The sequence below is a fragment of the Girardinichthys multiradiatus genome, chromosome 20 (genome assembly GCF_021462225.1).
Source record: "Girardinichthys multiradiatus isolate DD_20200921_A chromosome 20, DD_fGirMul_XY1, whole genome shotgun sequence".
In the NCBI taxonomy this organism is placed as follows: Eukaryota; Metazoa; Chordata; class Actinopteri; order Cyprinodontiformes; family Goodeidae; genus Girardinichthys; species Girardinichthys multiradiatus.
In genome coordinates, this window is record NC_061812.1 from 50,045,650 (window position 1) to 50,058,563 (window position 12,914).

The window sequence follows — 12,914 nt, forward strand, 5'->3', positions numbered from 1 at the left end:
ACTGTAGAAATCCAACAGCAGTGAATTACAAAATCATTTGCATAAAAATTCTAACTTAAAATTAAATGTTGCACATCCGTTTTCTATGAAGAATGATAGGTCTGTTTGACAGTTTCAGCAACATTTCAGTCACCTTTGCTGATATGTTTAGGCAGTGGTGTTGGGCCTTTAGAGCATAAAGCCACCAGGGGGAGCACAGTTCTAATGCTTTGCTGCTGCTGAGATTACAACATTTTTAGAAACCCAGCAGGAACATGGAGAGGGCGGTACTAATATGGCTAAAATAGGACAGCCTAAAAAGAAACATTTAAAGTCATTCAACAGCATCTACTAGTTTTGGACTTTATTCAACTTATTGGGTCTAGTTTACTGACAAATATAATATTTTCTGTCATCTTATATATATTTTTTTGCCACCAATGGTACTGACGCATTACACAAAGTGGATGAAGTTTTCAAAAAGGACTACCTCAACGTTCTTCAACATTACCTCAAACAAAAGTTAGATGGTTGAAATTTGAATATAGTTGTGTGTTTCAAGAGATCAGAGACAATAGTCCCAAACATGCATCATATTTAACTTGGGAACGGAGGCTAGGATTGAATCAGCTTTATTGGCCAGGTTTGTGCACTAACAACAACTTTTACTTTGATTTCCATCACTCACATCGTATATCAACATTAATCCAAACAACAACCACAATATGTAAAATCACTTAAACAAACAAGGACAAGAAACGCATGTACGTGCGGTGTGTGTCTGTATGTTTGTATATATATATATATATATATATATATATATATATATATATACTCTGTTCAAGAATGTTAAAACTAAATTTTTACGTCATGCCTTTTGCACTCGCCCATTTGTCAAGCATAGCATCAAATGAAATAGACCAATCCTCACTGTTTTAAATAGAGATCAATGCTAACAGAGTCAAGCGATCGTTGCTCATACTGGAACAAAGGTATGTTTTTAGAAACTTGAGTTTATTAAAGGATCTCTGAGCAGATGCAACCATCAGAGGCATGGTAGGAATGCTTCACCCCTTGCCTGTGTTCTTCTCTGCTAAGTCATGTGGTCAAACAAGCCTTATTTAATAGCTTTAAATTTTTTACACATCTTACTAATGCACTTTTTCAACATAGAAATTATTTAAAAATTAATCACTTGCTTCCTACACTTAGACCAACATCTCGCCTTCCCCTGCCTGGCCTAATTCTTTCTCTCTCTTCGTCTTTTCTTTCTCTCCATCCTGACAGCTGAATTACATGAAAAATACTGCAGTCAAACCACATATAAAAACATGGAATTTTAATTTTAATGATATCACAGATACATCACAACAGCACTGTAGTGTTATATCCCAGTGAAGACGTATAAACTCAAGTGTGTCACTCCTAGGTTCTATAATTTATCTGTTTTATGATTCATAATCTAGTTAAACAAATGATTACTGTCTAACCAACCAAATAACCACAAACACATTCTTTTATTTTTCTTGTCATGATCTGTTTTATTGTACTGATCAGTATAGAGTTGCCAGACAACAGTAACCTGTCATTTTACTAGTAGTAGTTTTAGCTAACCTGAATATTTACCATCCTCCTCTTAATACATTGACATAACTTACCAACTGTCTTTCAACCACATTGAAAAGCTTTGTCTTCATCCGTACATCTTTATCCTTCTTCCTCTTCCGTTTTATGTTTTTTGCCCCCAAGACCTTTCTTTTCTGCCTCTCCATCTTTTCCTCCCTGTCCTTAGATGACAACGCGATTCAAATTAAAACAATCGCGCTCCAGCTGGTTCTCGAGGGGGCGCACATTGGAGAGCCTACATTGTGTGGGGGGCAGGAGGGAATGAAGGGGGGAGAGGGGGGCACAGGAGGGGAGGTGAAGGAGCGGATGGGCGCATCTTCAGTGGCGTGCCTCTGTTATTGATCATATCATTTACACATGCATTAACAGCTGGTAAATACAGAAAATGTCAACTAAAAAATAATTTCTCCACCATCGCTTTGGCACCTCATCTAGCCCCCCTAGGGGCAGCATATAGCGCATACCCACTTTTTGCACCACTGCATCTCACTCTGAGCCTGAATTCTCAGCGAACAACTGGTCAGATGTAAACAACTACAAATGTTCATATTACTGGGATACAACACTATGTTGGGAAGTGCTGTTTTGTTTAGCAGAATAAAATCCATATTGGTTGAGTCTGTTGCATGTATCAGTTCAACAGACCAGCTGTGTCCACTCCAGCTCCATCAAGAAACAGGGTAAGCCTTTGGATTTTGCTCGGGTTGTGCAGAAGCATCAGAGGAGTTTTGTTACTGTACCTTCCAGTTCTAGTACTTCTTTCAAAATGATCCTGACAGAGTTACAATCTGCTGATGAGGTGTGTGCATCTAAGCTGTCAGCTTTCACCACTCAGAAGAGGTATTTACTTTTCTAACAAGCTCATACTGAGAAAACATTTTTGTACTAAGGCTCAGGACAGTGTACTGAGGATTAACTCACAGAACAGTTTTTCAGAAAAAACCCTTTAACTATCAAGTGAAAGGAAGAACCATCTTTCAGCCTGTGTAGCATTCATACTAACTCAACTTTAAACAAACTGACATTTGTAGCAATAGCCATTTAAATGGCTGAACATGAACCTGTTCCTTCCAAATAGCTCAGGTTTTACCCAAAAGGTACTATTCATTGTAATGAACGCTGTATTTCCAACACCTCCAGTATAAAACCATGATTTGTAGAAATAATTTAAAAGGTAAGGTTATTCTTTAAAAGTCTGGGTCTTGAATAAGTGAAGTCTTAGGTTCAGTTATCTGTGACAGAAGCAGGGGTCCATTGTGTCTAGTGAGCATATGAAAATGTAAAGTACAGCATCTCCTCTTTGAACTCATTACTATTGCTCTTGGCTCAGCTGGCTTGGCTCAGGCTCACAATAGCTATAATTATATGGGCAGGGGTCCCTTGGGTGGTGGCAGGCTCATGGGGGCTTTTAGATCCAAGCATCGACATCAGGGGACAGATTTATTGGTTTACTGACCTCTGCCTCTGGAGGTCACAGTAACACCAGTGCTGACTGGTTATAACAGTTCAGGAAGAGAATTTAGAAAAAAAATATTAAACCTGTATCTGACACTGTTTGATGTAAAAGAGTGATGTCTTTAATAAACTCCAGGGAGGATGGGTCAGGGGTACCCATCAGATCCTACACACAGGAATAAAATTGTTGGTATCTCTCGGTTAATGAAAGAAAAACCCACAATGGTCACAGAAATAACTTGAATCTGACAAAGGTAATAATGAATAAAAATTCTATGAAAATGAACAAATGAAAGTCAGACATTGCTTTTCAAACATGCTTCAACAGAATTATTTAAAAAAAATAAACCCATGAAACAGGCCTGGACAAAAATTATGGTACCCTTAACTTAATATTTTTTTGCACAACCTTTTGAGGCAATCACTGCAATCAAACAATTCCTATAATTGTCAATGAGGCTTCTGCACCTCTCAGCAGGTATTTTGGCCCACTCCTCATGAGCAAACTGCTCCAGTTGTCTCAGGTTTGAAGAGAGCCTTTTCCAGACGGCATGTTTCAGCTCCTTTCAAAGATGCTTGATAGGATTTAGATCAGGGCTCATAGAAGGCCACTTCAGAATAGTCCAATGTTTTCCTCTTAGCCATTCTTGGGAGTTTTTAGATGTGTTTTTTGGGTCATTATCCTGTTGCATGACCTGCAACTGAGACCAAGCTTTATGACACTGGGCAGCACCATTCTCTCTAGAGATAGTCTTGAGATTTCATTATACCCTGCACAGATTCAAGACACCCTGTACCAGATGCTGCAAAGCAGCCCCAGAACATAACAGAGCCTCCTCCATGTTTCACAGCAGGGACAGTGTTCTTTTCTTCATATGCTTCATTTTTCCATCTGCGAACATAAAGCTGATGTGCCTTGCCAAAAAGTTAAATTTGTGTCTCATCTGTCCATAGGACATTCTCCCAGAAACTTTGTGGCTTGTCAACATGTAGTTTGCCAAATTCCAGTCTGGCTTTTTTATGAATTGTTTTCAACAATGGTCTCCTTGGTCGTCTCCCATTAAGTCCACTTTGCCTCAAACAACGTCGGATGGTGCGATCTGACACTGATGTTCCTTGAGCTTGAAGTTCACCTTTAATCTCTTTAGAAGTTTTCCTGGGTTATTTTGTTACCGTTTGTATTATCTGTCTCTTTGTTTCGTCATCAATGTTCCTCCTACGGCCACGTCCAGGGAGGTTGGCTACAGTCCCATGGATCTTAAATTTCTGAATAATATGTGCAGCTGTAGTCACAGGAACATGAAGATGTTTGGAGATGGTCTTATAACCTTTAACCACCTTATAACCATTTAACATGCTTGTCTATAATTTTCTTTCTAATCTCCTGAGAAAACTCTTTCCTTCGCTTCTGTTATGATTTGGTGTTGTTTGGTTTCTGATTTTTTCTTATATGTGTCTCACAATTTTTGAATCATGCTTCTGTTTATTATTTTCCTGGTTATGCTTTAGTTTCATGTTTTTCTAGTTTCTGTTAGTTTGTATTCCAGAGTCTCTGTTTTGTTCCAGCCACGTTTTGTTCTGTCTGTCAATTATCTTTATTAAGGTTCACCTTCTCCAAGCTAATCTGTCTCCTTGCTCCACCTGGTTCACACTCCCTATATACACACCTGTTCAGTTATTCATGGCAGAAACATTTTAAATCATGCTCAAGTCTTGCTTTCTGGATCATGCTCATGTCTTGTGTTTTCATCATGCCAAGCCTGTCTTGCCAACCTGCCCATGTCTGTTTTTGCGGTCACCTTCTGTAGTGAGTTTTTGTCAATTAAATCCTTTTTTCATTCACCATCATGCTGCCGTCTCGTCTGCATTCTGGGGTCCTCCATTTTGCAAGTCCTAACAGAATGTTTCCGCCAAACATGGACCTCGCGGACAGTAGGCAGGCGAGCGCCAGGGATCGGTGGGTTCAGCGTCAGATGGAGGAGGCAATGAGGCATCTGCTGACCGACCTGGAGGTTCTGCCTTCTCCTCTGCTGCTGGAACAGATGGAGCGTGAGGCAGCCCAACGCCAGGATATCTGTGAGGGCTGCTCTCCTCTGTTCCAACGCTCTCCACCAGCTCCTGCTTTGGCGGTCAAATCCACGTCCTCCTCCCGCCGCAGAAAACGCAGGCGTGGAGTCATTTTCAGCCTTTTAGCCGGTGAGGAGGAGTCTCCCATGTCATCTGCTGAGAAGTCTGGAGCAATGGTTTCTCTGCCAACTGACGTGAGGGCTGCAGTGAGTAATCCCGCATCTTTGTCTGCCACAGCACTGTCTCCCAGGCTCGCCGCAGCTCCGCCCATGCCGTCTTCGCTCGCATCAGCCCGGTGTTCTGAGGCAACACCTGTTGAGCTGGAGCAGGGTTTAAAGTTTTATGCACGCTCACGGAACTTGTGCCTGACGCACAACATGACACACAGCCAGACTCCATGCCTGACACACCTCAGCCTGGGATGAAGCCTGACTCCAAGCCTGACTCCGAGGTTCTGGCTTGTGGCTCCAGCCCCTGCTCAAGTCACCGAGGGTCCGACCGATGCCTCAGCTCCTGGTCGAGTCACTGAGGGTCCGGCCGACGCCTCAGCTTCTGCTCACGTCACTGAGGGTGTGGCCGACGTCTCAGCTCCTGCTCATGCCACTGAGGGTCCGGCCAACGCCTCAGCTCCTGCTCGAGTCACTGAGGGTCCGGCCGATGCCTCAGCTTCTGATCACGTCACTGAGGGTCCGGCGATGCCTCAGCTCCTGCTCACGTCACTGAGGGTCCGGCTAACATCTCAGCTCCTGCTCACGCCACTGAGGGTCCGGCCGACGCCTCAGCTTCTGCTCACGCCACTGAGGGTCCGGCCGACGCCTCAGCTTCTGATCACGTCACTGAGGGTCCGGCCGACGCCTCGGCTTCTGCTCACGCCACTGAGGGTCTCGCCAACACCTCAGCTTCTACTCACGCCACTGAGAGTTTTGTCCTTGTTCTGGCCTCTGAATGCAGAGACGAGGGGTTTGAGGAGGAGGCACTGCCGGACCCTGTTCCTGAGGCTTCAAGGAGCAGCATGTCCTCGCTCTGGCTTCTGAACCCAGAGACGAGGGGTTTGAGGAGGCCTCATGGATGCCCGCCTGAACTTTGTTTTTGTTTCTGTCAATTATCTTTATTCAATTCACCTGCTCCAAGCTAATCTGTCTCCTTGTTCCACCTGGTTCACACTCCATATATACACATCTGTTCATTTATTCATGGTGGAAACATTTCAAATCATGCTCAAGTCTTGCTTTCTGGATCATGCTCATGTCTTGTGTTTTCATCATGTCAATCCTGTCTTGCCAACCTGCCCATGTCTTGTGTTCTATTCAGAACACAAGACCCTCACCCTCAGCCACAACCATATGCTATTAAGTAGATGCTGCTCACTTTCGCCACCTCATAAGTCCATAGCCCACCCCTGTTTCTGTACCTATTTAAGCTCCTGTTGGTCATTGTTTGTTTGATTCTTCCGTTCCGTTTGTTTGCCATGCTCCATGTCCTGATCCATCTCATGCTATGTTGTTATTCCTCATGCCATGCTGTAAGGTTTTGTTTACTTCTTTGTTTCCATTAAAATTCAAATCTCTATGCTGTTCCTGTCTCCCTGTCTGCAGTTGGAATGGCAAGAACCACACTTCCTGACCGAACCAATTACTTTGCTGGCCTGGTGTGTGATTCAGGACAGTTCGGTTTTGTGTTTGGTTCTGTGTTTAATGGTGAGAAAGTTCCTTATTTGAAATCTTCGCTGGATTTTCATTCCACCCTTCACCAGCCCTTTCGGTTCAGCCACACTGGGTTGGGATGTAAAGCTCACTGTCAGAAAGGGTGAAAAGAAAATCTATTGCTGATCAGGTCTGAGGCATTCTGGGGAAAGTCAGTTTAACTGCAGAAGCAGATGTTGATGTATGAATTACTTGGCTAGTCTGTATTTCTATTTCAACAACAGGGTGAACATGTAGTAAGTCAGAATTATTTCCATAGCACCTTTCAGAAATAGACAGTGTTTACAGCAAGATATAAACATTAGAACCCAATTCAATTCAAACTTGAATATAACATAAATCAAAGAGAACATGGTAATTAGTTTTTTAGCTGACAGCACATGGTTCTCGGAGAGTAATCGGGATCAGAATCAGCTTTATTGGCCAAGATCATGTGCACAAACAAGGAGCTTAACTGCAGTTTCAAGCGTTCACAGCAAACAGACATATAGTGTGGATATATAAACTTTAGAGTAAATTTAAAAAAAAGTAAATGAGATAAAGGAACAGTGTATACATCTCTGTGTATGTACAGCCATTTTTCTTCTTCCTAACAGTGTCTATGTGTGAGGGCCATCTTGGGTCCCAAGAAAGGGTGGTTCCTAGGGCCACAGCAGACACAGTGTTGTTGACGATGGTGAGGGGAGAAAGTGTGGGGAAAATTCTCTGGAAGTCCACCGTCATCTCCACAGTCTAAAGCAGTTTTAGCTGCAGGTGGTTCTGGCCACACCAGTGGACCAGATGATCCACCTCCTGTGGTATAATTTGCAAACTTTTAGAGTTTCACAGATAGGTCCGTTGAGAGGCAGTTGTTTGTGTACAGAGAGAAGAGGAGAGGAGAGAGAACACACCCCTGAGGGGCACCGGTGCTGGTGATTCTTTTGTTGGAGAAGATGCTTCCCAGCCTCCCATGCTGCTGCCAGTTAGTCAAGAAGCTGGTTATCCACTGACAGGTGGAGGCTGGCACTATGAGCTTTTGCTTTAGGATGTCTAGTTTGATGGTGTTAAAGGCAGACCTGAAGTCCACAAACAAGATCCTGGCGTATGTCCTTGGCAGGTGGAGGTGGTGGAGAATGAAGTGTAGACCCAAGCTGGCTGCATCGTATGCCAACCTGTTTGCCCGGTAAGCAAACTGCAGAGGGCCCAGCAGGGGACTTTTAATAACCTTCAGATGCTTAAGCACCCGTCGTTCAAAGGATTTCATGACTACAGACATCAGGGCGACAGGCCTGTAGTCATTTAATCCTGTGATGGTGTGTCTCTGTCATAGGTTTAAGGTCGATCTGACCCACATGCAGAGAACACTCAAACAGAGAAACGTTCAAACAATTTATTAACAACTCATGAAATACACAAGGAGTCAAGTTTCCAGGAAGGCTGTCTGACTGGAAGGGAAAACAATAAGGTGAGTTCAGATTGGGGTACCAAACTTGCTAATTCTGAGATTAGGCTTACTATTCTGGTTGGGCGATCCACCAGGGGGAGATGGTTGTGAGTCTGGGACAGTGAAGTTGTGCTGATTCCGTTGGGGCTTCTTTGGTGATCCAGGAGGTACCGTAGGAGGGTGGACAGCGTTCGCTTCACCAGACAGAGGGGTCTCCAGGGCGGGCTGCTGCCGGGAATGGATCCAGAGTCCAGACTGTGATCAGAGGTATTCTTGAGATCTCCAACAAGGAGCAAGGCTTGGGTACCTAAGACAAGGTAAACAAACTGTTAGTCAAAATCCTTCATAAAACAATCACAAGATACAAGGTAGGTGACCAGGGAGTACTACCACGGAGGGCAAAAACACTCAGGCAAAGAAGTGCTGGTGAGCCGCCCTCATATAGTCCTCTGAACTGATGAGTCAATGATGAACACCTGTCACACCCTCGGTCCTCCAACTCCGCAGCCCCTAGAGGTGGAAAATGGAAGCAGCAGGTACGGAGACAACCAGACTCTGACAGTTTCTTGGGGACCGAGATGATGGTGGAATGCTTGATACAGTAGTATTCCAGCTGAATACCAGAAGTTCTCTTCAACAGAACATTGTTAGTCTTTCTGTTCATCAACCAGGTCTTCATGTTCAAATACACAACATGTCCACGGTTTTTAGTTTTGACCTGCTGATGGTTTATCCGGGTCAAGTCATTCCTTCACCAGTGTGTGCCCTCGTTTTGTACCCACCCATTATCCCATGTTAACCTATGTTCTTAAAGTGTTGCGTAGCATTTTATTTTTCCCTTTGATTAATTATTTTCATGAATAATAGAGATAAAATATAAACAAATCCCACCTTTAATTTAATTGTATTTTATTTTTTGAAGCCTTTTTTATTATAGCCCATTTTCATTTATTGTGGTTTGGCCAATTGGGACCAGTCGACTCTTGCCATGTAGTTACATGTCCTTAGAGTAGATTATAGAAAATTATCCGAAATTGCCAATTTTCAGAGAATATGAAACCTCCTGCCAGCAGGAATTAATTGATGCATACCAGGTACAATATGTCGCATGGCAGATGCCTCCTTTTCAGATCCAAAAAAGTCTCAAACAAAACCAAAGCTATAAATTTACGGAATTGTGAAAGGACAAAATGACCAGGACCAGCTGAAGATGCCATGTTGTGTAACTGAGAATAACTGCCTACCCACAAACCAGTTAAAAAGCCTTGGATTTAAAGCAAAGCTTAGCTGGAGTGAGCCCCTCGTCCTCCCCCAGGTGCCAAATAGAGTAGGCACTGATTAGCATAATGTTTTTTCTCAAGCTCATTCCATTCAACTCACAGCCGGGTGACATGAGTAACATGCTTCTCAGACTTTAAAGAACTACATGTTCTTCCATTAGACTTTGCACTAACACACTGTCACTGACACAATGGAAAGTGTTTTTACTACTCCTAGTGTCAATATGAAATGTCTCAATATGTCATATACAGTGTGTTTTAAATATCTGTTTACACGTTCTGAGTTCACATCACCTGAAATGAAAATAACATTTTTAATTACTCAGAAGCAATGTTTAAACCAATCAGCTCTACAAGGAAACACTTAGAATGATGTGTTCATGGACCAGAAAAGGATCTGATTTTTGAGCTTCCAAGCAGCATGCCACTAATCTGGAGGGATCAAGCTTGTCTTTTAGAAATTGATTTCTTGATGCATCTCTAATAAAAACGTTAAGCGACATATCTGTTGCAGGAAAGATGTTGACTGCTCTGAACCCCAGTTAAAAAAATATGTAGTTTTCCTTTCAAGCTGTCTTTTAATTCCTCAACCTTCTGGATACAGGGTGCCTAATCTTCAGAGAGCTCTGTGCCTTCCAGCTACAGTAGATCCCTACACTGTACCAATCACCTTCCAGACGCCTGATTAAAAAATCTCAGCTTTCAGCCATAACACTTTAAAACGAGATGTGTTTTATTGAGTTCTGGTCCTCGCCATCAGTCCAGTACTGTAGGTTTTCTCTGCAGTTTTCATGACTCACAATCTTTTACAGTATGCTGTCTGTTCTCACTTCAAAACCGCGTGCTTAGCTGAATAATTGCTGTATCTTTTTGTTCAGCTCCCCACATCAGCATGTTCTCTCTGAGCCCATGGAGGCAGGGCTGAAAGCCACTTTCAGTCATCATGGCTCTGATTCAGCAGAGCCACGGTGTCAGACAGTGAGTGACCATGGCATGGGGGTGTTTTCTTCACACATTTCAGTTGAATGAATGTTGTTTGGTGTAAATCATCCAGCCTGGAAAACATATTTTCTCTGCAAAACACCCTAAAACTGGTAGATTTGTACTTGGTAAAATGTGTTACCATCATTTATTGATGATGTGTGGTGCTATGTTCATGATTAATTTATTAATGCATCTGTAGCGTCTGTTCTACCTTGAGTACCACTGCTCTGATGAGGTTTACAGGCAGCTTTTTCTCCATTAAAAAAAACATGTTTGATGGATTTCAGTTGTCTGACTAAAATACATTTATTTATTTAAGAGGAGAAATATGAAGAAGCATTTCAAACTGATGCTCTAATTTCACACTAAATGAAAGGAGTGCCCACTTTTCTTATAAATAATGCAAAGGTTACAGAAAGGGTCAATGCCTCTTGCATTTTTTCATTTTATGTTTTAGGTGTCTCTGGCAGCCAGCCGAGGCTTTGTGTGTGAGGTCGGGCCCTCATGGGTGCCGGCCTGGCCCCTTGGTGCTGTGGCTGATTAGCTCAACTCTGAGCGGGTTAGCATGGCAGAGGCTGCGCAGCATCTGATAAAGCCTAATTGATATGGCCACCGGGGGGAGGCCTTTGTGTGCTTTGTTGGCCCGGCTAGGAGCAGCGCAGTCAGACCTTGTCAGTGTGGCTGCTTAGACAATGGGAGCAGCTGTAACTGAACTCTGATGGAGACAGCCACCTCCTCTGTTCCTGCCTCAGAGGTGTGCTGGGGCAAATGTTCCCCAGCAGCAGCAGAGAAAGACGTGGTGTTGAACGGATTCTGAGAACAACTCAACATCAACAAAGGCACCAGTGAGATGTTGGTTCAACCTCCTCTATGTGGCCCAGATACACAGGATGATGATGAGGAGGGGCTGTGCCACATGGACTGTCATTGCTGTTTCCAAACAGTCTAGACTGGGATTCTTTCTGTGATTCTGCTGTATTTTTAGAAGGTCAACGCTTCTTAATGTTAGTTTTTGCACCTGTCTTGGAAAATGTGGAAGTTCAAAGCTTTATGTTTGGATTACTGGCAGTTCCTTTGTCTGCATCCTCTGCATGCTTTCTATAAAAGGTAAGATGCTACTTAAAAAACAAAACATGTTTTTTATTATAAAATCCAAAACTTTTTATTCCTGCTTTTGTGGTAATTCAGCTTATTTCATGTAAACATGAATACAAAGGATCATATTAGAATGATAGACAGAACCAAGGTTTAGCCCCCAGTGTTTTTGTCATCCTGAGAGGGGCTAAACTGGGGACAAAGGTCCATGTGTCAGGAAAGTCAGTTACTCTGATTGGGACAGCTATTGTTGTGATTTGCTTTCTACAGCCTATAACATTCAGTTTGTGGTTGGTGTGATGCTGCTCTGTTATTGGCTCAGAAACTCAAGGTGACACATGCTCCCAGTGCTGATGTCCCGTTTACAACTGGATCTGTCTGTGCTCAACCTCTTCAGATTTGTGTTACTTTCTGTAAAAATGTATCCCCACATCATGATGCTGCCACCACCATGTTTCCCCATGGGTATTTTGTGTTTGGGGTGATGCGCCGTGTTAGTATTTTTCCCACACAATGTTTTGCATGCAAGCTACAAAGTCTGAATTTTGGTCTCATTGAGCAGAGCAGCTTCTTCCACATGTTTGTTGTTAGTGTTTTACCACAAAGGAACTCTTGTTCTTTAACCGGTTTCGTTGCCTTCGAACTTTGGTGTTTTGTTGAGCACCGATGCGCATTTTCACCAGTTTTCGGCACCAAGCATGAGTCATTAAGTGTGGGCATTACACAATATGGATGGAAACGTGGTAGCAAGACAGTGTAGCTTGGTGAGCTGTGTGCAATGATCCTTCTAATGCAAAAAGAGAGCATCCATAAACTACAGTTAATATGTAAAAGGAGTCAGTGACTTCGTGCAAGAACAATGGTATGTAGAATGTTTTCATTTGCATTTGTTCAACATTCGTGAGTGTAACAGAGATGACTAGTTGTACAATCAGTATTTAGTGTGTTTTTGTAAACATATAAATTATGTTTATATGGTACTTTCTCCGTCTTTGCCTCCATACTTGTTGCTTCCATTGTTTGTGGCTTCCACCTGCCCACAGGTGATGTTACGGTTCGCTCAGAAGAACCAACTATTCTGCGGTGCCTGAGTTGAACCAGAGTTTGCCCCCTGGAACCCCGTTCATCAGTGAAAAAATGCGTAACTGCTTCGAAATTACGTTCTGGAATGGGCTCCGAACCACGTTGGTGGAAAAGGGGCATGTGTTGAGGCAAACATGTAAACTAGAGTTTTCTGTCTTTCCTTTAATAATGGTTTTCTTCTTACCAGTCTTCCATAAAGGCTAAACTTGTGGAGTGCAC

General features: G+C 42.9%; 1 protein-coding gene across 4 annotated transcripts in view; it reads left to right on the forward strand.

Moving 5' to 3' along the window:
- iqsec1b (IQ motif and Sec7 domain ArfGEF 1b) overlaps positions 1-12,914 on the forward strand; it is a 327,598-nt gene that overhangs the window by 200,338 nt on the left and 114,346 nt on the right. The window contains exon 1 of one of the 4 annotated variants that reach the window (XM_047347011.1): positions 11,106-11,624. The exons of the other annotated variants lie outside the window; for them this stretch is intronic. Coding sequence (XP_047202967.1) covers positions 11,548-11,624 — 77 coding nt within the window. The 5' untranslated portion in view covers positions 11,106-11,547. Of the gene's footprint in view, positions 1-11,105; positions 11,625-12,914 lie in introns of those variants that run through there. 4 annotated transcript variants of the gene reach the window in all.